Source organism: Rhinolophus sinicus, linkage group LG10 (assembly GCF_036562045.2).
Source record: "Rhinolophus sinicus isolate RSC01 linkage group LG10, ASM3656204v1, whole genome shotgun sequence".
Taxonomy (NCBI): Eukaryota; Metazoa; Chordata; class Mammalia; order Chiroptera; family Rhinolophidae; genus Rhinolophus; species Rhinolophus sinicus.
Window position 1 is genome coordinate 13,508,752 of NC_133759.1, and position 26,636 is coordinate 13,535,387.

Sequence of the window (26,636 nt, forward strand, 5' to 3'; positions counted from 1 at the left end):
AGTCCAAATAATCAAGTGCCACTGCGGGAAGCTGAAGTGATCTGAGCTAGAGTAAAACTCTAAGCTCTACCCAATATTCACATTTGAAAGTTCAGTTTGGAGGGCTCCTTAATTGAAATGTTGAGACAACATTTGAGCAGCACTGCTATATACCAACAAAATTTTTACATATAAAAATGATTGGACAACTGCAATATTAAAATAACAGTTCTTTTTCACAGTGATCAGGTAGCATTTTTCATAGGAACTGAAAATGTAAGATACTATCATTTATTGATTTAAAAATCAAGATTCTCTACCATCTAGGTGGAGAGAAAGGAGTGACACAGCATGGGAAGTAACTCCAAGGCTGCTGGAAATTCCGGTCAGAACAGAGCACAGCGAGAGGCCTGCGGGAAGGAAGATGGAGGCTTGCCTCTAGAGATGGGACTTCTCCCACACAGCTGCCCACTCCGGCTCCTGGAGAAACACCCCGACTCCACCATGACCTCTCCAACCATGAGAAAGTAACAGAGTTTTTTGGTCACAGTGACATTCTGACTCTTTACCCCCGAGCAGAGGACCAGCACAAGCTACGCGGATCGATGTGGTAAAACAGACTGGTATTAATCAAGCTACCGTGTTCTCACCCCCTAACTTCTTTCTTTTTTTCACCCCAAAAAACACAGAACAAGATTAATCACTATCATCTTACCTTTACCTTAAAGCCTTGGCATTTCTGTTAGACACAAACACCAAAACACCACACAAACTGTAGTGCTACTTGAAAAGATAGCAGTGATATGACACAAGTTCCTGCGCCCTATTTTAAGGCAGTTCCCTGTCTGCACTTACGACAGCCCATGAAAGGATTCCATGTAAACCCAAGTCTAGAAACTGGGCTCAGAAACACAGCCAGTCTCCCCCAGAGACAAATGTCTTTGGGTCTTTAGCCCGAACACCACCTGCCCTATGTTACCCAGGCAGACATGCAGGCACCAAGGGGGGCAATTCATGAGCCTGTGAATCAATGGGCAGACCTCCTTAGGTCCCTTAATCTTGGGAACAAAAAGCTCTCCTGGAAAGCAAGGAACATATCAATTTGGCCCCATCTGCTCACTAAAAGAATTGCATTTCTGGAGGCCAGTAAGGAAGGGCTATGAGAAACCTACGAAGCACTGTCCTCCAACTTTCAAATGCCTATGACTGTCTCTCCCAAGAGCTAAGGAGAGTTCAAATCAGAGGACATTAAAGTCCCTTTGGCTCGATGACAGACACGAAACCAGACCCTTCTTACCAACACCCAAGTGGGTATGTATTGCTGAGTCAAAAGCCTCTGAATAGGGGAAGATGTGACTGTACCTCACGCTTTCCTCCCTTAGTCCTGCGTGCCTCGTTTCTGGTGGGTTACTTCCTTGGGCAGGTAAACCTTGAATAAACTACTTAAGCTCGATTTCTGAGTCTCAATTTCCTCACGAGTAAAACGAGGACAGTGGTATGTCTCAGCGGGTCGCTGCAAGGTAACACATATAACGCACTGAGCTTAGTACACAGCACACACTAAGTGAGTGAAAGTGAAGTTGCTGAGTGCTTCTACATGGCAGGAACGGCAGGTCCATGAGAGGAGGAACAAGGAACAAATGGACAATACATGTGCACAGGATCACGCACAGAGAGTATCTAAAAGCCATCTCTAAGACCAACTCAGGTCCTAGGGAAAGAAAATGTACAATACTGGGTTCCAGGAACACTGAGCAGATACATTGGATGTCGTACGATTTGGAGACATGAACATAAAATGCCTTCACATACAATACATTCAGAGGGACACAAACACAGTGTCGTCTTGTACACAGTCCTCCCATTAACCTGGCACAAGATCAGCCCTTGACCTGCAGGTGTTACAGTTTCCTTAACAATTAGCTCCCATGTCAAATAAAATACTACTCCCCAAAATTTTAGCTCTTTCATCTTTTGGGGAGTTTAGTCTTAAATTCAAGGTTCCATCGTTTCTTAAAGCAAAGCCACTGAGCTACATCAGCCTGAAGAGGACCTGCCTGCTTCATCACAGATGACATCCCACTTCTGAGATAAAGACTAGGCTGGCTTTCTCTCCAGGCCTCCTGACTGCTCCTTAGCTTTCAGTTCTTCCAGTTTCTTCTCATAGCGACTCATGAAATATCCATCGGGTTCAATCCCTGCGTTCTTCAAGTTTTCCATGACCTTTTCCAGTCGGAGTATCGAGCGGGCTCCCTCAATCTTTCTCGTGCTCAGGTACAGAGTGAACTCCTTGAAATCCAGGAGCTTACAGGTGTCCACAGAACAGATATTCCTGATATCACTAGTTCTATCCAAATGAGGAAAAAACACCAGTCCCGACAATTTCTCTAGGTCCTGAAGGCTCACTTGGAATTCACTTAATTGGGGTTGGAAGCCAATGGCTTCATTGGGAACCACAAAGGCCCCTAGCGCCAGCGGCTCAGTAGACACTGAGCTTCTGCGAGCCAGGATCACCTTAAAAAGGTGCGAGGGGACAGCCACATTGTCCTCACCAATCACCTGGAAAGCAAAGCAGCCACATTAGTCATGCTTATCTACGCTAGCAGCTCCTAAATTTTTGCTGACAAAACTTTAAATGCATTTCTGAAAATGCACTTGTAAGATAACCCCACCCCATCCCAATGAATTTAAATTCAACTGCCAAAGGTAATAATAAACCAAAATACAAATTCACAAAGATGAGCACTTAACAGGTAGCTTCTGATCACATTCTTTAAAACAATGCCATCCCAAAGAGCAGGGGTCAAATTTTCTGTTCTGTTTGAAGGACAAAGGAATGTGATGAGTGAGTCCTGGGTTTTTTAATGGACAAGAAAAGCTGTCATTTTTGCTTCGTCTCATAATCAGAACTTCTGTTGCTCTAAACATTTAAAGGTCAAAACTGCCAGCTTGGGAACTCCCAGCTCTAGAAATAAAAATATAGCCTTTGTTTACCAAATTCACTAGGGAGCTAAGCAAATAGCCTTTGGAGAAGCAGCCAGACATACTATATCAGTATTCCTGTCTCCCGTATTGCCTAGACTGTGGCTCATTTTTTAAATTAAATTAAGTAAATGTAAATGCTGTTTGCTCAGGGTTTTGCACACTCTCGGGCCTGCTATCAGACACAGAACTTCTGAATGTGTCATCAAATCACTTTGGAAAGGAATCCACACAAGGAAGAAGCCAGAACCAGAGTCGGGGTTGAAAACAACTTGGTTGCCTGTGTAGGTTGGCTGTAATAATGAAATACCATTGTTATGAACCCTTTTCAAATTTCCTTCCAATTGGCTTCAAAACCATTATGTTTTCTGAAAAGAACTGAACACCATTTCCTTAATGGTCTTCAGTAAAATGACACAATGCAACTACACTGTGCTCGTGGTACTCCGGCTCCCCCAGGCTCTTCCTGGCTAAGGCAGCCTCCTGGGCAAACCTGCCTGCCTCAGGAGGCCTCGTGGAGAGCCTAGAGAAGGCCAGGGAATGAGAGCTACAAAGGGTTCTTTTCTGCTTTTCCCAAGCTCCTACCTAAGAAGCCCGTAGCCATCTGCTGTCTGGCAGGAATGGAGGTCCCACTGCCAAAACCAACTGCCGAGCTGCAGGGAAGACCCATCCACAGGAAAGACTGCTGTAACAAGCTGTCTCTGAAGTTAACCAAAGTGGTGGTCAGTGTGCTGTTTAAAGCTTATGAAACTAAACAATTTATAGACACAAAATCCCCACACCCCTCCAACAAGTCATTTATGCAGCTGGGAAAATAAACGTACTTTTCAAGGCAAAAAATATATATATACTGAAGGTGAACTCCATGGAGGTCTACAATTAGCCCAGAGATCACCAACAGATGTTAATTCAAGAACAATGCAGCTCAGAGGTCCTGTGCCTGGCACTGCTGGAAACACAGAAAGGAGTAAGCTTTAAATACAGCCGGTGCCTGCTCTCAAGAAGCTTCCCACCTAGAGGAGGCGTCAACACCCAGCTTTCGTGGCAGGTAGAATGTGGTGAGGCGCCAATACAGAACACAAGCCACGGTGCTAAGGGGCTGGGTGTAGGGAAGTCAGGGACCAGTGCTGAGGGCACAGCTGCAGCTGAGCCACAGTTTACCAGGGGGAGAAGTTTAATAAACGGGCTTCAAGTGTTCCGGGCGCTGGCTGGGGAGCCACAGTTAAGCAAATCCTTGGTGCCATCTGCTGGATATTCTCTGTCACTGCAGCACAGTTCTCAGACTCCAACTGCAAGGAGCCTTAGGGACCATTCTTTTGATTATTTTCTCTCCTCATGGACTCTTCGTCTACAAATGGCAATTTTCAAAAACAATTAATTGGTCGTGTCCATTTGCTGCCAACCAGGGCTTCTATTCAAGTTCATTAAATTCCAGCCATAAGTAAAGAAGTTTGACATTTTAAGATTCAGGGCTTTACCTCAAGGAAATGTACCATTTGTATTAGGTTTTCAAAAAATCTCACAATTGCTAGAGGACCTCTATTACTTCTTTTGAGAAATCTCATGGACACAGAGATTCCTACTAAGAACCACAAGGTGTGACTCTTCCACGCATGACCTTACAATATTTCAACAAAGAAGTATAAAATACTATCCCTAGGAATAAACAGAAAAATAAAAATGTAGCTACTTGCTGTCCTTTCTGATTCAGTCTGCTTTGTTCTCAGGAAGTACCACGTTTCCCTAAAAATAAGACATAGCCAGACCATCAGGTCTAATGCATCCTTTGGAGCAAAAATTAATATATGACCCGGTATATTATATTATTATATTATATTATTATGTTATGTTATATTATACCCATTCTTATATTATAGTAAAATAAGACCAGGTCTTATACTAATTTTTGCTCCAAAAGATGCATTAGAGCTGATGGTCTGGCTAGATCTTATTTTCGGGGAAACACAGTAAATATCTTTAACCTGTCTAACTTAGGGACCAGTCCTATTTAGAAGTTCAGAAAACCCATTGTTTCCTCCTTGAATTTAAGACTTAAAAAAGATTCTAAAATATTTCAGAGTTATCATCTTCTTTGTAGACAACGCAACCTACATCATATATTTTTTCCACTTTTAGGAAAACTAGAAAACTTTCAGAAAATGCTTCTAGAAACTACTAGAGTACTGAAGCAGAATGCTTCAGTGGACTCAAATCCCAGAGACCTAGCCAAGTCCTGGCTTTGCCACTAAGCTGTAAGTCCCGTTCACCGGTATCTGCTTTACTGATTCATAAATTAGGGAATGACAATCCCCAACGCTGTCTATCTCACAGGGTAGTTCTGAAGACATAAAGATGTGTTAGTTAAAAAAAGATTTTAAAATCTGCAAGATTTATATAAAAATTTATTTTTGTAGTGGATGCCATTCAAAAGCTAGGGATGCAACTGCATTTGGTACAAAAGATGGTTCTGCAGGGGACAGTGGGGCAAGATGTGATCAAGCCAAACAGGACTAGTTAAGGGCAGACACCAGGGTTTCAGGAGAGAAAGCAGGCCGACGCCCTAAGCAAAGACTCAAGGACTTAACCTCAATGAGTCTTTAGTATCAGTAAGTCAGCTACAATCCTTCTCATGTAAGATTTGGGTATAAAAATATTTTACAAAGGAAATCCTCGCTACTGTTAAAATACCAAAAGCACTGAACTCTTGTCAAGATTGCAACAAAAACTGGAAATCAACTGGGAGTGACTAGAAAACACAATATACACATATGTATATTATCAGTCATAAAGCTAGCACTCGCTCGTGACCTGAAGTTAGTTTTCATATACGCTGGCCGGAGCTTCCTTCCTTCCACGCAAGAGCCAGAAATGACAATTTGCTGCCTCCCCCGCCTGCACCCAGCCCACAACTCCACCTACACAGAGTTGGGCCTTCATGCGGACTCAGCGACAGAAGAGACTAGCAACAAACAACAGCCAAGTCTGTCATTTTTCATGTCAACTGTGCATCAAATGAAATACGAGGCGGCATCATGAGGAAACTGTACGCAACCTTGCTAGAATCAGACAAATAAAAGATATTTGGTTGCATTCCCCTGGCAGGACAAAAAAAGAAATTCCAAAAATAAAACCACTGGATACACCAAGAGACCAAGCCCTTAAAAAGTCATGCCACTCAAGTGAAAGAAAGAAACCACGATCGTTTGATAAACAGGGAATCCATACCTGAGGGCGTATGAAAAACAAGAAAAGCGAGGGAGCCCCATGTGTGGGAAAGTTAACAGGAACGTGGCGGACCAGCCCGTGTGTTACCCATGAAGCCTCTGCAGGTGCCTGTGTAGCAGCACAAACCCTGAGACGCCTTTCACCCTGGGTGCCTGCTCTGGGCAAGAGGGCGGGAGACTTCCAAGTCACAGTAAAGCAAGCACCACCTTCCCCGATTTAGGGTGGGGTAAGGAGACTCGTAACCAGTAAAATAATTTATTTTTCAACCAAAGCAAATAGGTATGGAAATGAAAAGATTTATCTATAGAAAAAAAGGAGATTTCAAAAAAATTACTCCCTGACCATTTCAAGTGATGCCTCAAGGTCCCTGGAGGCATGTTTTCAATTCCCTCCCCCTCTAGGAGTTGGGAGAGGTTCAGAAAGTCACGCTACAGAAGGAAAACCGGCTGTTAAACACTACTAACATTATTACCACCACCACCGACTTGAAAAATCTGAAGCTCACTTTCTTGTCAGGTCAGTTACACTGCTCAGGCCAGAATCTTCAGGTATGTTTCACTTGTCTGGAATCAATCTCTTCTTGAAACGTGCACATCAGACAAAGCACATGGATGACCTCAGCTATAATAAAGGGGGTGATTCTGATTAGAGCTGTCAGATGACTCACTTCTGATAAAATCACTGCTACTAATCTTCCCTTAGGCTCACATTCACGCAAGCCCTCTGGTGCTGTGATCCCTTCCTACATATTCTAACAGACATTTCTGCCTGGCTCTCAGGAATCCTCCTCTTGGCCCATTTTCTGTTCTTAGTTTTGCATGCTAGCAAATATCACTTATAACTGAGCTCCATCACACCATCTTCTACCTCGTTGCCTTAAGCTTCTATGTATGAAGCACACAGCAATCCCTTTACTGGAGACTTTAGAGAGGTTCAAAGAACAATGCTATGAATAATTGGCAATTCTCTTACAAGTAGACAAACCCATATATGCATCTCCGCTTTGACAATTACTACCGTGTTTCCCCAAAACTAAGACCTAACCGGAAAATAAGCTCTAGCATGATTTTTCAGGATGACATTCCCTGAATGTCTTTTATGCGTCTTTTGGAGCAAACCTTAATATAAGGCCCGGTCTTATTTTCGGGGAAACACGGTAGCTATGTGACTTGGATTTGACCCCTCAAAACCTGAATTTCCTTGCCTATAAAAGAGATAACCACTACACTTCTATGTAAGGGCTGTTTGTGAGGAGTCAACAAGACAGCATGTATAAAGCTGCTTACATACTGTGTGGTACATATGGCCCTCAATAAATGCCAGTTCATTTGCTTCACTTCCTCCAAAGCATACACATGTATAGATAGAAAACTAAATGAACACCTTTATTTTTATTAGCCACATTCTCCTAAAATTAGGTTCAGAGTATAGTAGTAAATAAACAGTAAATATTAAATGGCTGGATCTGAGAAAACAAAATACTTCCCAGATATTCTGAACTGCCGTGCACAATTACAAGACATTCCCTTGGAAACAAGAATTCACAATTCAAGTATTTATTCTTTGAGAGGAACAGACCAGTCTCTAGGGCTGGGTAACACGGTGCCCCCTTCCTCAGCATCACTAAAGGACTTGATTTTATCCACAGCTTTTATTATCAATTGCTAGAAAACAGCTGAAGTTTTTATCTGGGCATTCAAGGTTTCTGCCAGCTGGCCCCAACCACCTTTCCTTTTATTTCTGTCTCCTTCCCTACATGAATACTCTAACCCACATGTCAGGAACTTACTTGTTTCTCAGCACATATCCTACCTTGTCCTATCTTTTCCCCTTGCCTACCGTTACCTCCCATGTCTGTTTTTCTCAACCAAATTATCCCAAGTTTCTATGTGTATGTATGTACACGCATACATATAAAATTTTGGGCCCAACTAAATCCTTAAAATGGCAAGTTGAGACAATTTTTCCAATTTCATTTATTAAAGGATTATATTTTGCTTTAGGTAAAGATATATGCTAATAGATATGCTAAAGATTTTTAAGTTTTAAAATTCCACCTGAGGCCAAGTCCGATCTGAAAAATAATGCCAAATCTTACAAAAGCTATGTTACTACAGAGAAATTGTTAGTGAAAAATAAAATAGATGAAAGTAGATGTCACTTCAATATGATTCCAAGAAAGAATGAAAAACTGTATGCCTCTACATGGATACAGACTCCTATTAACATTCAGCTTTACACACACATACATAACACACACAGTAACCTGCTATCTTTAGGACCACGGTCCATAAATCTCATTCTCAACAAAACATAAGAACATTGTAGATGGAGTAAAAAGGCCTTCCCAACAGTGAGCCACTAAAGGCAACAGAATTCACATACTTTGCTCTTTGGGGCTCTCTCCACTCACTACAAAAGGCTAAAAATAAATGTGGTGAACACACATGACAAGCCAAACGGCAGACCGAGCACTCAAGAATCAACCTGTCATCCAGATCTTGGTTTCTAAATTCCAATCCCCATTAAAAGGAACTAGGGCTCCCGGAGAAATGGCTGATCCCAGAGTTTGGCCAAGATAAGCCTGGAAAATCACGGTTACCGCCAGAAAGTAGAAAGTAAATCAACGATGAGGCTATATCAGAAGGACACAGGAGACAGCTTGAAGGGGCTCCTGCTAGCCAAATATGGGAAAATTTGAGCAACAAAATGAATACACAGTAAATTGACTAAAACTCACTGAATAAAGTAAGAACCCATGAGTTCACATTGATAACAAATAAGAAGGAAAAGCTCTTTCTCAATAGGATGTCAACTAATAAATGTAGAAGAAATAAGAATTAGAAAATCATCCTTTGGCAACCATTGTAGCAATCAATGATTCAGACAAGAATCACCAATGGATGCTACAACTAGCAGGTCAAAGTGTGAAGAGACAAAGGATACACGGTCTCAAAGTATTGACACAGATTACTAGCTAATTTCAGAGGGGACAATGGTAACGTGGCAGGGAAGAAATCTGGAGGACACCACCTTAACCAAGTGTTCAAGGCTGATATCACCAAGAAGGGGACAAACTGACATCACGTGCACGTCCAGATGTGACGCACTGAGGAGCACACAGGTCACCTCTGTGGTGTTGTGCCAGACGCGTAACGGAATCTCACCACGAGAAAACAACAGCCAGAGCCAGTGTGAAGAAGACACTACAAAACAACGGGCCTGTATTCTTCAAAAGTGTCAACTGTCATTAAAGAGTAAAAGGCTGCGGAACTAACTGTTCCAGATTAAACGAGGGTGAAGAGACATGACGATTAAATGTGATACACGATCCTGGATTGTATCCTGAATCAGTTCTCAACTGATCATTCCTCCCCTGAAATGCTTTCTTCACTTGCCTCCTGGGACACCACTGTCCCCTGATTTTTCTCCTACCTCAGAGGTTGCTCCTTCTCTCTCCTTTGCTCGACCTCTAAATGTCTGAATTGCCCAAGGTTCAGACCTCAGATCTGTTCTCTCCCGTCTATACTCACTGACATGAACTCATCATGGCTTTAAATACCATGTCTGTGCTGCTCAACCCAAACCACCTCCCTCTGAGATCCAAACTCATAGCCTGACTACTCAACATCTCCACTTGCACATCAAATAATCTCCAGTGTATACGGCCAGGACACAACCCCTCTCTCTAGCCTCCAAACACGCTCCTCTCTGGTCTCCATGGTCTCAGGCAGAAACCCCGGTGTTATCCTTGATGCGTTCCCTCTTCCTCCACAACCAGTCCGTTAGGAAGTCCCATCAGTTCTACCTGCACAGCACATGATAAATTATACCATTTCTCATCATTTCTACCCCCACCACCCTGCTCAATTCATTTTTATTTCTCATTTAGACTAGTCCATTAGCCTCTTAACTGGGCCCCCATTTCCACCCAGCCATCTGTTCTTCACATACAGCAGCCAGGCTGTGCTTTACAAATGTAAACCAGAGAATGCCACTATCCTCATCCAAACCTGACAAAGTGTCCCATCTCACTTAATACAACCCAGACTTCTTCCCACTGTCCGCCTCCCTGATTGACCTCCTTCTGCCCAGCGCCCACTCTGCTCTAGTCACTGGCATTCTTACTGCTCCCTGGACATGCCTAGCTAACGCTCACCCGTGCTTTTGCACTTGTTTGAAAACGCATCATGCAGGTTGCTCCCTCACTTCACTTAGGTTTCTGCTCAATTTCACTTCTCTGAGTGTCCTATCCTTTTCTTCTTTCCCACCCCACTGTAACTCTTTACCATGTTTTATTTTTCGATTAGGTTGGTGCAAAAGTAGTTGTGGTTTTTGCAATTATTTTTAACCTTTTAAACTACAATTACTTTTGCACGAACCTAATATGTGGCATTTTGTTTACTGTGTATCTCCTCCGCTACAATGTAACCTCCATGTAAAACACAGCCTTATGTATTGCTGTGTCAGAAGCACACAGAACAGGGCCAGGTACATAGCGGAAGCTTCATAAATATTTGGTGAATAAAAGGAGGGAGGAAACAAGTAGCGCAAATTAGAATGGAAGCCAGAGAGCTCCAAGAATAATGTCTTCAAGAAGAAACTGATTCACTTTTTTAAAAAGTAGTATAAGGTTAAATGATCTGAATTAGAAAGCAAAAGCATATTATTACACTTTTAAAAATAGTAATTACGATACACTGCTACCTTTACTTTCCACTTCTCAGATTTTTGTTAGTGGTAATACTTCTCTTTCGAGTGGCACAGACTTAATGATATAGGATTATATCTACTTCTCTACAAGTCCAAACATACCACTTACACATTCATAACACTATAAATGCTGGTTTTATACTTTCAATAGACCCAGGATTATAAACTCAAAGACCAACAAGGGCTAGACAGGAAATATAAATGGGTGAAATGGGCCAGGTAAGGACTATGGTGACTTGAAGAACACGCTCAGCAGAAAGTTGCTGCTCTCATCTCGTGAACGGTGCCTTTGGGAATATACGCAAGTGTGACTGACCAGTCATCTGCTTTTTTTAAGAAAAGTTAAAATTTGGACTTATGTGAAATCTCCCAATTATTAAACATTACCAACTAATTCAAAACAACATACTGTGTGAACCAAATGCCTCAGTGGGCTGGATGTGTCATAGGAGGCCTCAGTTTACAACCTCTGGTATAGGGAAAGCTTGTACTAAATTATAGTTAGCAAGCGTAAATGTAAAATGTCATAAAACTTGACAATATATAAGTGATTCATCAAGCGGTAATGCATGTTATGTGAAGATATAATGTAAAGTTTACCAGTAGAAGAACTAAAACCAACGTGACTGGCAGAGATTGGAGCAGTGTGTGAAGTGAAATAAACAAATTTCATACATTTCACAGAGAAAGCATCAACAGAGACTGCTGAAAATTGACAAATCAAAGTTGAAAAATACAGCTTAACTCCCATCATTCTCAGATACAGAAAAAAAACCATGAGAAGAACTGGAAAGCTGGACAGTGGGTTTGGAACCAGAAGTGGGAGACTTTAGCTTTTCATTTTGTATTTTACCATTTGGATTGTATTACAATGTTATGTACTTTTATGCTTTAAGGTTTAATGTTTTCATTACTGTGTATTATAGTGCCATAACAATAAATTTTTAAATTTTAAATTCAAGGCTCATTAAAAGACTAGCGATTATGGCTTCAATGCCTTGGGGGGGAAAAGCATAAAATTAAACTATGTTTAATCAAATGTCTAATTTCACAACTTCTAACATAATATATAATTCAGGAAAAATAGGTTCAAAAACTTAAGATTAATAGAAAGGCACCTGATCTCTGAGGTTTGAGGATGAGAAAGGAGGAAAAAAAAAGAACCTCAGAAATCACAGGTTTATGGGTATATGTATCAAAGAACACAGAAACACCCTGATCTGTATTTCTCACACTCCCTATTAGCAAGTCCATGATTTCTAAAGCCACAAGCTCAGAATAGATAGAAAGATTGGTGTTTTGGCCATCATTTAATAACACCCACTTGCAAACCCTGCTTGGCAGTAGCCAGGTCTATGAAAAGTTTGTAAACAGTCATACATGCCTTTTGATGACAAAAAGAACAGCTTTTCCTAAATCCAGAAACACGTAGGCTTCTTTAGCAGATTATTCAATGAGAAGAATTTCCTACTAATTAATAGGATTATGATTAGGAAGTCATTACTTCTCTCCACATTTTAAAGAAAAGATCACGCAGTAAATGGTTGGGGAGTGAGAAAGAAGTGGTAAGTGAATACAAAAGATAGAAAAATATCAAGAGAAATCTAACAGGAATCAATAATGACAATGTACCATAAACTGAGTGTGGTAACTCAGCAACTCTTTTCACCTGAGGTCCATAAAAAAACCCCACAAAACAATCTCCCAAATTGGCCTCACCATTCCAAGGAATGGTGTTGTAACAGGTAATGTAACAAGTTGGACCACAGTCCACAGAGCATAGTGACATATCACAGTAATATACAGAGAAACCAGACACAGGTACTACCCTGTGCCCAGCACCAGGTTTACTAAGTAGGACCCAAACTTACTAAGTTTATTCAAAGATAGGCTTCTGCCGATCCCTTTTACCTTATATTCTATTCGTTACTGCCCTTGCTCTGGCTACAGAAACCTGTGCCCTAGCCAGGCTACAGATTGCGCCAACCTCGCAGTGAACGAAGCCACCAAATAACACTACCTGGAAGCCCTGGCTCTAGCCGTAGACAGGAATATAAAGCATTTCATAAACAATTGTAAAGAGACAAAACCAAGTAGGGTATTTTAAAACTGCAAAAGTGACTTAATGCTGACTTTGTTTATTGTTGGTGGGAATGTTCAATGGTACAGCTTCTATGGAAAACAGTATGTTCCTCAAAAAGTTAAAACACAGTACTACCGTATGATCCAGAATGTGAAATATAGAAAAGAAGGGAGAAAATAATCACGAATGTAGTTTGAGGTATGTCATTTCCATTTACATATACATTGCTCCCATGGGACAGGTACTTGAAGACTTGCTAAACTAAAGATTTGCCAGCGTGAGCATGAACGGGTCCTAGAAAACTAACAGAGATGTGGAAAACTAACGATACAGGGTCAGAGGCTCAGAATCTGAAAGAAAACACCTAAGGCCCATAAGGCTTTAAAATAAAAACAAAACTATTCCTCAAAGTACTCTCTTCAGAAAGCTGATCTTAACTGCCCTCACGTGTTTCATCACTATGACACTTAGGGTGCGGAGAGCTGACAGGTCTCTTTTGCAACACAGTTCAAGGCTACTTGAACATGCTTGAAGGTCATTCACTAATAAACAAGGAGAAACTAGGTAAGTCTTTTTAGTGGTTAGTTTTATATATTCTGGTGTAACAGGTAATTTGGTATAGAAAAGATATACTAAAATGTATATGCATATATATATATATATATATATATATATATATATATATATATATATTTGTTTCATTCTGGATTAATTATAAATTTAGAAGACTAACACAAATCAGTTTCACCAACTGTTAACACTTTGCCCAATTTGCTTTATCACTCTTTTTTCTCTCTCTCTCTCTGTTTTCTTTTCCCTAAATCTTTTGAAAATAAGTCACAGACACATCCTTCAGGATGTATTTCCTAAGAACAAAGATAGTCACTTACATAATCACAGTACAATTAGTAAAATCAGGAAATTAAACACTGATAAAATATAATTACCTAACCAACAGATCTCAAATGTTGCCAATTGTCCCACTAAAGTCCCTTCTAGTAACTTTTGCTTTTCTGATCTAGGATCTCAGATATCTAAGATCACACGATGCATTTTGTTTTCAAGACTCTTTAGTCTCTGTCAGCCTGGAATAGTCAGCTCCTCAGCCTTTGTCTTCCACGACATTACCATTTTTGAAGAGTGCAGTCAGCGGTTTCACAGTGTCCCTCAACTGGGGTTTGCTTGGTATTTCTGCGTGATGAGAGTCAGTGTTAGGCTTTTTGGAATAAAGAGCACAGAAATGACATTGTACCCTTAGTGAGTCACACCAGGAAGTACGGTTTATTCATAAGTGCCATTACAGGCAATATTAACCTTGATCGCACGATTAAACGGGAGTTTCTCCACTGCAAAGTTGTCACTTCTTGCTTTGTTACGAATAAATAATTTGTGGGGAGATTCTTTTACATATACGGAGGGAGCCAAAAAAATGTATACACATTTTAAGAAAGGAAAAAACTGTATTAAAATTACACTGATGGCAACCACTTTGAGCACCTCTTGTAATTGCAGAAATCAAACAAGACTTGTATTTACCTTTTGTTATCGGTATATATTGAGTATTACAATTTTAATAGTTTTTTCCCTTCTTAAAATGTGTATACATTTTTTGGCACCCTCTGCCTACATACATACGAGTATATAAGGAAATATATATCTATTCCTATTATGTATATATGTGTGTCCTATTTATAATGTCCTATTCCTTATAAAACTTTCACTCACTACGTTTAGCATCCACTGATGAATCTTGTCTGAAGCATTACTATGATGACTACAAATGATTTTTCTAACTTTTTCATTCTTACAAATTTATTAATTGACATTCTATGGTAACTTTTCCTTACACCCATATATTTCCTTATTTATTGAAAGTACGGATTCTTACTTAATTAATAGATCTATAATCCATTTTATTTTGATATCATACAGTTCCAGACAATAAGTTGGAGCTCCTTCAAACTGATTCCTATGCCCTTTTGACACGTCCTCATCATTTGTTTGAGTACTTCCTTGATTTCTGGCACAAGGTGTTCCAATTTGAACTTTCGCTGTACCAGCCCTGGAATCAGCCATTTCTTTCAGCAGGAGATGGTTTTTTAAAAACCAAGATCTGGTCTCAATTGCTAAAAACTCATTGCTAAAAACATATCACTGCTTCTAGGCCCTTCTGGCAGAAATATGATATTTTTTATAAGTTGTATTTCTAAAAACTATATTCAACTTAAGAAAATAATGTACTTTCCACTACAGAATCTGGCCAACACATATTTAGAAATATCCACACATAAAAAAATTGTTTAGTGAAATGCTCTTAATTACTGGTTAATTTTTCCTTTAAAACTTTGTATAAATTTTTCTTCTACACAGTAAGTTAGCCATATAAATCTTTCAATTCTATGAAAACAAAACAATTCTATGAAAACTTTATCACTTAAGGTTTAGAAGTCAAAGCTCGGAGAGCCCATTTTCCAATGGTAAGGATTTAACAAAGCTCAAGAACAATTAATATTTGAAAAGTAATCTTACAGGAAGCTCTTTAAGCCACTTTTTTCTTCTATTACAAAAAATACCAAAATTAAATTAACAAGCTGATCAAAGGACAGACTAATCCACCTAAAATGCCAACTCCACTGCCACTCCTTCGCTCCCGTAAGAACTACTGGCACACCCTGAGGGTGTGAGCACCTGTGTGAACACCTTGGATAGTTATACATCACTGCACATTTGATCCAGGGAAGCCGAGAACAAGCAAGTCAATGGGACAGAATATACCCTAAAGTTGTTTTTGTTTTCCTAAATCTGTTTCTCAGGTCATTCAATTTTATCAGACTCCCTCTTAAGTAATCATTTAATCTAACTAGCCTTTATTAAATATCCACTTTATTCCTAGAGCTGAGGTAGGTGTTCCCTGCAAATACACCTCCTTCCATCCTCTCTTTTTATTTACTCTATCACTTCTTCCTCCTCGCTCCACTTCCTTTCCTCCCCTGCGTAGATCTCACAGTGTGTCAATTCTGCCACTGTCCTGGCAGAATCCTCAATCTTAGACAGCAATAGACGTCTAAAGCTCTCACAACACTATACTCTCTTATATCTTTGATCTCTTTCCTTCAGTCTATAAAGTTCTTAAATATTTTGAAAGCAAAAAATATACATCCTTTCAAAAAAATCTGTCTAAAAGAAAAGCTTTTCCTCCCATTTAGTCAATTCAATGAGCTCACGGCAATCTGGATGCCATCTGAACTTTCCCTCTTCCTCACCCAAAAGGTTAATTCATGGTTACTCTTTTCTGTATTTCTCTCTTCATCCTCACTCCAACTGCTTGAGTTCAGCACCCCTTGTCTGTTCTCATAGGGACTACGGCAGCAATGTCATAACTCACCTCCTTGCCTCTAAGCTCTCCTTCGAACACCCCCTTCCTCCCCATCTCTCTACACCATGCTGCCACAATACTCTTCATGTAGCCCAAATCAAATCACATGTCTCACGTTTAAACAAACCTATGATTTCTCAGTGTCTAAAAATTAAAATCTAAGTCTTCCTGGAATACAAAGCCCTGTATTATGTAGCCCCTATTCTAGCTATTGTTGTAGAAAACCTCATTCCTTAAGCCACCCATACTTCTTGTAATATAAGCTCGTTTTCATCAATGGGACCTAAATCCCAGAACCACGCTACTGACCACGAATGCCCTATGCTCATACTGCTCCATCTTCTGGCATTCCCATGCTCGCCTCACTCAGTTTACTCTTACTCATCTGTCAAGATCTAGCTCAAAAATGTTTTCCTCTGTTAAGTCTTCCCAACCCACACCAATAGGGTTAGTCAGTCCTTTCTGACACCATTTCATCTATGTATTTATCTCTATGATAGCATATCACATTTTAACATAACTAACTGATAACCTGCCTGCCTCCCTTTCTAAACCATGAGCTCCTTGAAGTAATGGTTGCTTTTTAACCCATCGTATCCTCTATGCCTATCATTCCTTCCAACAGGTGTTCAATAAATACTGTTCAATAAACAAAATGAAACGTAGAAGACAGGATGACATAATAATCTCATACAAACCGCATAAGCCTGAAGGTTAAAACAGATCCCTACCTGGTAACTAACTATTTTCTTTCCATCGCCTCCAGTCTGAGGTAAGGTCAATGGTCCAGACACAACCCAAACATCTTCAAACCTCTCCGTCAGCTCTCGACAGTACATTTCTATTCTGAAAAACAAGGCAAAAAAATTTATAATATTCTGACTTAAATGCAGAAAAGAAGCAAAGCACATCAAGTCCCTAGGAAAGATGTCAAGAATACTGAACTAGAGAAATTAATGTAAACAAGAGAATATAGCACAAAACATTATAAGCATATAAGCAATGTTTTCCCCAGCTGTTTACTATACAAAAAAACTTAAAAGTCACACACATTAATACAACTATCTACATTTTCCTGTGTGTGCATTCCATGTACATCTTAGAACTGAAATTGTTTTGTTTTCTCCCTTATTTTTCTACACTGTAGTTCTCAAACTTTTTACAAGAATTATGTATCATTCCAACATGTTGATATACCTTTTTATTTAACCATTCCTGTTGTGGGACAATTGGGTTTATCCTAACATTTCTAATATGTAATGCAACATTGTGTTAATTCCTTAGGATAAATTTCAAGGGCAAGAATCACTTTATTAATTATTTTAATGACACTTAATTATGTATAAAACTAACATTTTTAATGGGATTGTCCCAATTTACTCTATAAACTACAAACATGACATAGCACATAGCAGTTTCACAGCAATCTTTACAACATTGGGATTTATAGTTAAAACATGTTTTTGTTTATTTACTAGATAAAAATGGCAAGAAGTTGTAATAAGCACTCTTATAATGCAGTTGAAAGTGATTTATGAAATAACGATGCATGTCACCATCCCTCAGTTTCCTTATCTAAAAAGTAAAATCAACATTATATCCTATAGAGTATATGCCCAATTACAAGGAAAAGTTTTCATCCCAAAAATATAACCCTTAGAAAAGGAAAATGTTAAATGTTTCCATAGGCATGCAATCAGCCAGAATATGAAAAGAACAAATATCCCAAATGTTCAACAAATAATCTGTAAGACAAAGGGAAACCCACAGATTAAAAGAGACTAAAGAGAAATACCATCCAAATCTATGTGTGGATCCTGATTCAAACCAATCAACCAAAATAAATAAATAAATTAATTAATTAATTAAAAAAAAGACAATCAGGGAAATTTGAATACTTATAAAATTAGTAATAAGGAACTGCTGTTAAATTTTTGAGGAGCAATAATAGTTCTATTTTAAAAGTACTATAGTTCTATTTTAAAAGAATCCTTATCTCTACAAATATATATTGACATTTTTATGGATAAAATAATATATCTGTGACCTGCTTAAAATAATCTGAGTAGGGGGAAAGGAGGGTATGTAGACAAAACAAATATGGGCCGTGACTGATAATTGCTGAAGTCTTCTTTAGCACGCAGGTGCTCTCTTATTTCAAACCACAAAGAACTGTGGGGAAAACACAACAGCTTGAAACAACCTCAGTCAGTACTAGTTTTAAATGTTCAAAGAGAGCCCCTCACCGAATTGATTAAAAGTTATCAGAAAAATGCAGAAGACCCAGATGATTTTATACTTAGGGGATATCAAAAACAGATTAATGGCTATGTTTAACTGTACCAAGATTTATTTTTATAAAAAAGCTCAGCAAGTCCTGAAATATAAGTAAAATAGAGTATCCTTTGGACATATTCAAAAATATTTTACTGCCTCGGTAGTAATATTTTGAATAGTTTCTTTCGGAACTTGACTTCTGACCAGTGGCCAACATGATCAAAATGGCTGTCTTGAAGTCTGTTCTCCCACAGAAAACTGTGCTCCCCAAATAGAGCAAAGAAAACTAGTCCGAAGTATTTCATGGAAGTACTACCTTCAGTAACAACTTTTGAAAAACAAAGACAGAAGCAGTTAAGCACACTAGTGCATTCTCCTGTCACATCACTCATCTGTCACAGAATCACATTTTAAAAACTTTCACCCCTCACCTGTTCCAATATCCAGCATTATTATCAAAATTCTGAGGTACAATATTAGAAAGGTAAAAGGTTTCAGCCATGGCTTTCTGTGAAAAGAAATAAAAACAGTAACTTGCACTGACATGCCTTCCCTTTGAGCAATTTTACAAAGCACAGAAAAGAGTTCCTTATTCATACATTAGCTCTAGGCAATTACAGTGACTAGCTCAATGATTATTCAAAATAAAGACTATAACAAAAGAACTAGTTTGGTGTCCTAGCTCTCTTTATAATTTACAAAATTCAAACCTACAATGTAGACTCTAAGAACTGAAAGTTTCCAATATAAAGCTAAAGGGTAAATTCTGGTTTTAAGTCTCTGGTAAAGAGTTTCTCAAAGGTCGATTTTCAGGAATTTTATTTAAGTAGCATAGTGCAAACCTATTAGTCCAGAAGTGGTAGAGAAAAATTCCTTGTTCTTCTGAATTTCTGGCCATTATGTGTTCATTCATTTCACACTTCTGACCCATAAACACCAGGCTCCACCACTGCACAAGCAGACCACCTTTCACTGTCCTTTCCTTTACTGCAATTCACAGATGTTGCATTTTTTTTACAAACTGAAGGCAACACCCTCCACCAGCGGATTATGACTCGCTTCATTGCGATACTGGCTTTATTGTGGTACTTGCTGCACTGCAGTGGGCTGGAATTAAACCCACGGTACCTCTGGGGCATGCCTGTATCTCCTTTCATGAATCTACACTAACTGCCAATGCCGCCCATGCCCGTCGCTTCAAGCAGTGGCTCTCGCCCTTGGATGCACAATGGAGTAACCCAGGGAGCTTTAATAATATTGATGTCTGGGTTCCACCCCCTAGAGTTTCTCATGTAACTGCTCTAGGTTACAGGTCTAGGCATCAGAAACTTTTAAAACTTGCTCTGGTGATACATATCCAAAGTTGAGAACCACTATCTTAATGACAATAATCACTAACAATTCATGCAATAAATGTCAATGACATAAAAGACATCTATCTTTTTGGCAGAGAAATTATCCTAAATTAAAGGAGAGAAATTATCCTAAATTAAAGGAGATTAGAGAGACATGACAACTAAATGTAATAAATGATTTATAACTGGATGCTAGATCCAAAAAGAGCTGTAAAAGACATAATTTTGACAATTTGGTAAATCTGAAATGTGAATTGTATATTAGATATTATTGTACAAATATACAAAAATACCTTTGTACCCATTTCTTGGTATAATGATTCTCTTGTTATATCTACAAATATCCTCATTCTTAAATGATAATCTCCTGAGCAATCTATTTTGGAATGAAGTGTTGTGGTGTCTGCAATGGTTAAAATTATATCTATATATATCACAATGTGTTTGCTGTACTCTTTTCAACTGTTCTACAGAGCTGAAATTTTTCAAAATAAAAATGAGTAGCTTTAGTGCTTATTGGCTTTCCAGTTCCATTTTACATAGCATTAGTTTTCCTCATTCAATTTGTTTAAAATGTCTCAACACCTGAGCATAAAAAGCAATCAATGTCAGGAAGAAAGATACAAAACAGAGTATAGAAATTCTCGTTTTAAGGTTTGGCTCCTAGGTTTTTAATTGCCAAGTCCCATGGTACAATAGCAGCCCCATATTCCCAATCCCTCCCCCCAAAATATGCCTACAGATGAGAATTTGTTATCTCCTGCAGGAGCCATGTGTCCTCGTGACCACCCACTTCCAATATAGTCCTTGTTGAAGGAACTGAAGGTTGGAGGGATGTTGGGATCAGGCTTGAATTTACAGTGTTTTCTGTCTGCGTCACCTGAAGAAAAACATAGAAAATGTGTTTTGTTTTAGTGGACAAATATCCCTCCTGTTCCCTCACATCTAAGCAAGGCAAGCTCACTGCTGCTGGCCGGTATCTCTGGGCAGCTAGTACTCAGGGACCACATGCATATCTCGAGTTCCTGGGATAGTTCAGATACTTCATCTGAATTTAGCAAGGACCAGTCTAGGAAAGAATGCTTTTCATACAGTGTAGCTCTCATATACTTTTGTTTCTGGCCTTTCAAGTTAAAGGGGGAAAAAAAATCCCCTGCATAGTAATTACATAAAAACAACGCGCAATCAAATATCTGAGCTGCTTAAATAGGAAGCACAGCTACTAAATAAACACTTGCTTTTTAAAAAGACCCCCATGTATTGTATTTTGTACAACTGTATTTGACAAGTTAAATGTACTGAAATAATGGATATATATAGACACAAAACAATTTGTTCTGGGCAGGCACAGCCCAGGGGAGGGGGAAAGTGTCTCCGATATCTTGCTTACTGCCTCGTAAGCCACGACAAAACAAATATTTAGGTTATGAGCTCAACCCAGAAATTCCTGAAACAAAATATATGAGTATCACATAGGAGAAAAGAAGTCTCAATTTTACTTGAATCCTGATACCTCCAGACTAGTTTGCCACAATGGACATCAGCAAATCCTAACATTACATTTTCCACTGTCATTAGGACAGATCTTGTTAAACAACAAAAATTACGAAGACAAATTAGAATATAATCTGGCTGCTACTCAAAAAAGTATAAAATGGAGATCAATGAAGTCACTGATTCCAATGTCATTTCATTCAGCCAAGAAAAATTTTACTTTATTTTTTTTAAAGATTTTTACTAAAATATAGCTAACATACAATATCATATTAGTTTCAGGTATACACAAGTTATTCAACATTTATATACCTATATGTGATCACCATGGTAAGTCCAGCAACTATCTGACACCGTACCAGGCTATCACAATACTATTGACTATATTCCCTATGCTATGCGTTACATCCCCATGACTTACTTGTTTTATACCTGGAAATTTGAACCTCTTATTCCCCTTCACCTTTTTAATTTTTCAATTATAGCTGACAGCAAAAAAAAAATTTTAATTCTGAGATCCCAAGGTTCAGAGTAAAGTATCTAATATCTAGCCTTTTAGAATCACTTCATAAAGAAAAAGTGACTGATAATACATAAGAAGCATTAATAAACTTTTCCAAGTGTCATTACCATTGGAAGCGCGTCCTCATATGCCTGGTTATCTATGTTTGGTGCTCACTGCCCTTGAAAAATCATTTGTGGGAATTTCTAAAGGCTTAGGATGAAGATGCCTTCCTGGAAAAAGAATGTAAATTCACTTCCATCTGCGGCATCAGCAGGGGAGGACCATACTAAATCAAGCCTAGGGATTAAGCTCCCTTGATCTACAAAGGCTGCATGGCTTTGGGTTACAAGTCTGCATGATGGCCAGTTTGTGGCCTCAACTTCTCCAGAACAAGCTTTTTACTTTCCTTTTTAACTCTTCTCTGCTCAGGGCCAAGACAACCTTCCATGTAGTCCTTCCCTGTGGTGGGCAGGCAAGTTAGTTCTGGCTCATCCTTCCCCACAGGTGCAGCCCTCTGGGGTTCCAGGTTAATGTGGGGAGGATCTCCTAGAAGAAAATCTACTTTGGATGAGCTCTAGGTCTTGCTTCAGTCCCCCTCACCCTATAATAAGGCTGCAGAAACACAGGCAATGTGGCTTTGCTTGCCAGGATGGCCTTTACCTCTCTGGATTCTGGCTTTCCCTCAACTATTAGCCTGGCAATTCTCCACTGTCATATTGGCGCTTTTTTTTTTTTTAAGTGATTTTTTTTTATATATATACTTTTTACATACCGCTAATAACATTCTTGTTTTCAGCAGGGGAGTTAGTCTGAATAACTTAGTTTGTCATTACTAAAAACAAGATGCTTTATGCTCAAATCAAGTAAATCACATCTATACCGTGTTTCTCCAAAAATAAGACCTAGCCAGATCATCAGCTCTAATGCGTTTTTTGGAGCAACAATGAATATAAGACCTGGTCTTATATTATATTATATTATATATTATATTATATTATATTATATTATATTATATTATATTATATTATACTACACTACACTATGTAAGATGTGGTTTTATAATAAAATAAGACCGGGTCTTATATTCATTTTTGCTCCAAAAGACGCATTAGAGCTGATGGTCCAGCTAGGCCTTATTTTCGGGAAACACAGTATTGTTTCCTGTTTTCAAATATTAATTGGCTTTATTTCACCTCTTCAAAATTAAACCACTTACAGAATTTATATTACAAAACTCAGTGCTTACATGCCTCTGAAAATAACTGAATAGCAGCATAAAATTAATTTGTAAAGCCAAAATTCTTTCTATCTTGGGAAAATTTCTATATTTAAAGGAAGCTCATTAGGCTTGAGACTAAATCAAATGAGTTTCTCTTGATGTAAATTTACAATTAAGTCTCAGCTGCAATGATAAAGTTGACACCTCCATCAGTTTCCCGCTAGCAGCAAGCACAGTCCAAGCCTCCTGCCATTCTGCTGGTTGCTGAACACTATCTGAAGGCACACACTCATTTTACTACCAGCATTTAATATACGTAAACATAGCACACATGTAAACCAAAGGAGATATAATCTGTGGGTCATACAGCAAATTAAAAGGCAAGTAACCAAATGGGAATAAAACAACTATGACAAAAGGTAATGTCCTTAATATACAAAAGAATTCCTACAAATCAATTCAAAAAAGAATATCCCAACTGAAAATGGTAGAGTAATTCACAAAGAAAGAATAATTCACAAAATATTAACCATCACTAGCAATCAATAAATGCAAGTAAAATCAGCTATTAAATTGGTAAAGCTTGATAATGCCCATTATGGGTGAGGGCCGGGAAAGACAGGACAAATAGTGATGATAGGAATGTACTGGAATAATCGACCCAGAAATCAATTTGACAATAAATATCAAGATCTGGTCATCATAATTACAGGAATCTACCAACATATGAGGACACATGAACAGATTTACACACCTGCCTAACTCTCCAGTCTCATTTCACATCATGTTCCTTTGTTCCTAAAGAAACAAAACTCTTCACATTGGGGCCTTGGAAGATGCACCTGTGCTTTTCCTTCTGCCTGAAATGTTCTTCTCCATATCGCATGGCTCACCCAACTCCTCTGCTGAGGTAATTTCCATCCCCCCTTCAGGCCACTTTCTCAGAGAAGCTTCGCTAATCAAAATCAGATTCTCCTGTTATAATCTCTCATATCATTTACTGTTCCTTAATTATACAAACCCAACTTGCAATCACTTTTCCTTCAGAAGAGTTATTACGTGTAATTATACATTCATGATTGTGTACTTGATAGGTCAACCCACCCCCTCCCCAACTCAAAGTGCCATGGAGGTAGAGACCTTCTCCTCTGGTCACTGATATATCCCCAAGGCTTAGCACAGTGTCAGACACATGACAGACACTTAAAAAACATTTGCGGAGATAATGAATGAATGGTGCTCATTGCAGCAATATTTATGACAGAGCCTTCAACGTGCATGTCAAGATACGGATTCTCTCAGCCCCTGAGACAGCTGGGAAGGGTCTGGGGCTCCCTGGCTGCCAGGCAGGGTCCATTTATATAGTGAGTCATACAAACATCATCATTTCCTAAGTGTGCTGTAATGTGAAAAAGGTTGAGATTATCAATAATTCTCCTTGTTCTAAATCTAGAAACATCTTTCATCAATACTTTTACTTCTAACCACCTACCCATTATCTTGCGTTTGGATATATGTTCAAGAACCCATCTAGGCACTCGTTTTGACTGATCGTAAGACAAGGCATGATTAGTGTAACACCTAGTCTCTGTTCCAGTTAAAGGGAATCCAAATTGTTCCAAGAGAGCCTTTTCTGAAGAACCTAAAAACGGGAGGGCGGGCGGGACAAAAATAAAAAGTTAATGATTCTTATTAGGAACAAAAAATTATAAGTAAAGTAAGACTTACAAAGGACTGGCTCAAAAAATCTAATCAACCAGGAGATCTCATTTTTGCAATTACTTATAACACAAAGGAGAGACAGTAGACAAAATACTGGTTTTATTATCAGTTGTATAATTATATCGAGATAAACTGTAACTATCTCATTAACTTTTAAATAAGGAACTGATCTTACTGGTCTTTCACAACCAATTTTCAAATCTCTCTTCACAAAGTACTGTGAATACAAAAGCAGCAAAGGAAATACTCTTGTCACAACTAGTCATTCATATGGTTGAATAGGAAAGAGCCTACTTACTTATTGTTTTAAGAATTAGTGTGGGGACAACAGCAAAGCCTTTCTAATTTTTTTTTAAAAGACCATCATTCATTGACACGGCCTCATTGTTCTGATACTGAAGCAGGGGTTGTGTGCTGCAGTGAGACAGTGGCAAAATTGGTACTGTGTTTCCTACGTAGTGGGAGAAACCAAGGACACATTTCACAGGGAGTTGATTTCAAAATAATCCTTTCTTGACGCCTTCTCCAGTCTTTCAACCAACCAGAGTATGTAGGGTAGTTTTCTTGCTAAATGCCAGTGACAGATGGAGCAAATTAAATTAGTTTGTCAGGGAAAATGTAAAAATGAGCATGAGTTCATTTTCTTTGTCAAATATAAGGTACTCCTGGCAACCTGAGCATTTATATACTTTGAAGAAGAGCTAGCAGGTATTCATTCATTTGAACGATGATAAAATGAGAACAATGAACTAATCTGCTAAAACCATTCATTCATTCACTCATTCATCATTCATCCATACTTACTGAACGCTGATTATGTAGCCGGTACAGCGCTGTGTATATGGCGCGGAACAAAACAGACATGGTTCGAACAGACATGGTTCGAGCTAACAATCCAGTGACCGAGACATTAAAACATACATGGCGTGATAAATACTTTGGGGGTAGAAGACCAAGCCCCAGGGGAAAGAAGTTAGTGAAGGAGGCAAGCAAACGCAACGTGGGGAGAGGAAGCCGACCAAGGGACTGGGTAAGCCGAAAAATCACAGGCCGGAAGAAAGGCGAGAACCACCTGTCATGCGGGGTCTCTGGTCCCGCTCCCTGCATAAGAACGCAGGATATGGTGAGGCCAAAAAGAAACACCCACAGAGCCATGGATAGGGGTGTCACACCACTATATTCTCGCTGGTGGCTGGGTTGGAGACACAGGGAGCAGGAGCTATAGGACTCTCAATCTGCCGTCAGATTCTCTGCCAACCCACCAACCTGCGAGCTGCAATCCGCGCTTGCTGGCTCAGCCATGGCAGTTGTATCAGTGGCTGATGGCCGACCAGTAACAGCTGATGGCCAACTAGTTACAGCTGATGGCCATCTACCACCTGAGCCAGCACCTTTCCACGTGAGACCGAGAGCCTGGAAACCGCTCTCTGGGACTCTGTCCCACACCGCGCGCGCGTGGAGAATTTCGGATACCTGGATCGGGGAAGGGAGATGGAACTGACAGACTTACCTTCTGGCTCCCTCACCGCCAACGCTGCCTCAGCGCCCTGACTCCGGAGGAACTGCAAGGCCGTGAGCCCGGCTCCCGCGGCGCCCACTACAGCTCCTGCCACGAAGCCGCTCAAAAAACGCCTGGAGCCTCCCAAGCGGGATGCAAAACTTTTGGCAGCCATCTTACCCAGAGCACCTTGCTGTAGCGCATGCGC

General features: G+C 39.4%; 1 protein-coding gene across 2 annotated transcripts; it reads right to left on the reverse strand.

The window, feature by feature from the left end:
- Positions 1-224: 224 nt before the first annotated feature.
- Positions 225-26,636, reverse strand: EXOG (exo/endonuclease G). Of its 2 annotated transcripts, XM_074312599.1 has the most exons (6): positions 26,441-26,634; positions 24,701-24,850; positions 20,731-20,870; positions 19,067-19,143; positions 17,090-17,204; positions 225-2,538 (listed from the first exon to the last, which is right to left on the reverse strand). In XM_074312599.1, the coding sequence occupies exons 1-6, from the start codon at positions 26,601-26,603 to the stop codon at positions 2,077-2,079; spliced, it is 1,107 nt and encodes a 368-aa protein (XP_074168700.1). In that variant the 5' UTR covers positions 26,604-26,634; the 3' UTR covers positions 225-2,076. The 2 variants fall into 2 exon arrangements, with proteins under 2 accessions (XP_074168700.1, XP_019583163.2); XM_019727604.2 differs by lacking the exon at positions 24,701-24,850 and having other exon boundaries at positions 26,441-26,636.

Bases quoted from the DNA above. Each gene is read 5' to 3' on its own strand.
- EXOG (XM_074312599.1), bottom strand. From the start codon at position 26,603: ATGGCTGCCAAAAGTTTTGCATCCCGCTTGGGAGGCTCCAGGCGTTTT. The intron at 24,851-26,440 runs GTAAGTCTGTCA...TCCCGTTTTTAG, and splicing joins GGCGGTGAGGGAGCCAGAAG to GTTCTTCAGAAAAGGCTCTC. The intron at 20,871-24,700 runs GTAGGTGGTTAG...GTTTTTCTTCAG, and splicing joins ATCCAAACGCAAGATAATGG to GTGACGCAGACAGAAAACAC.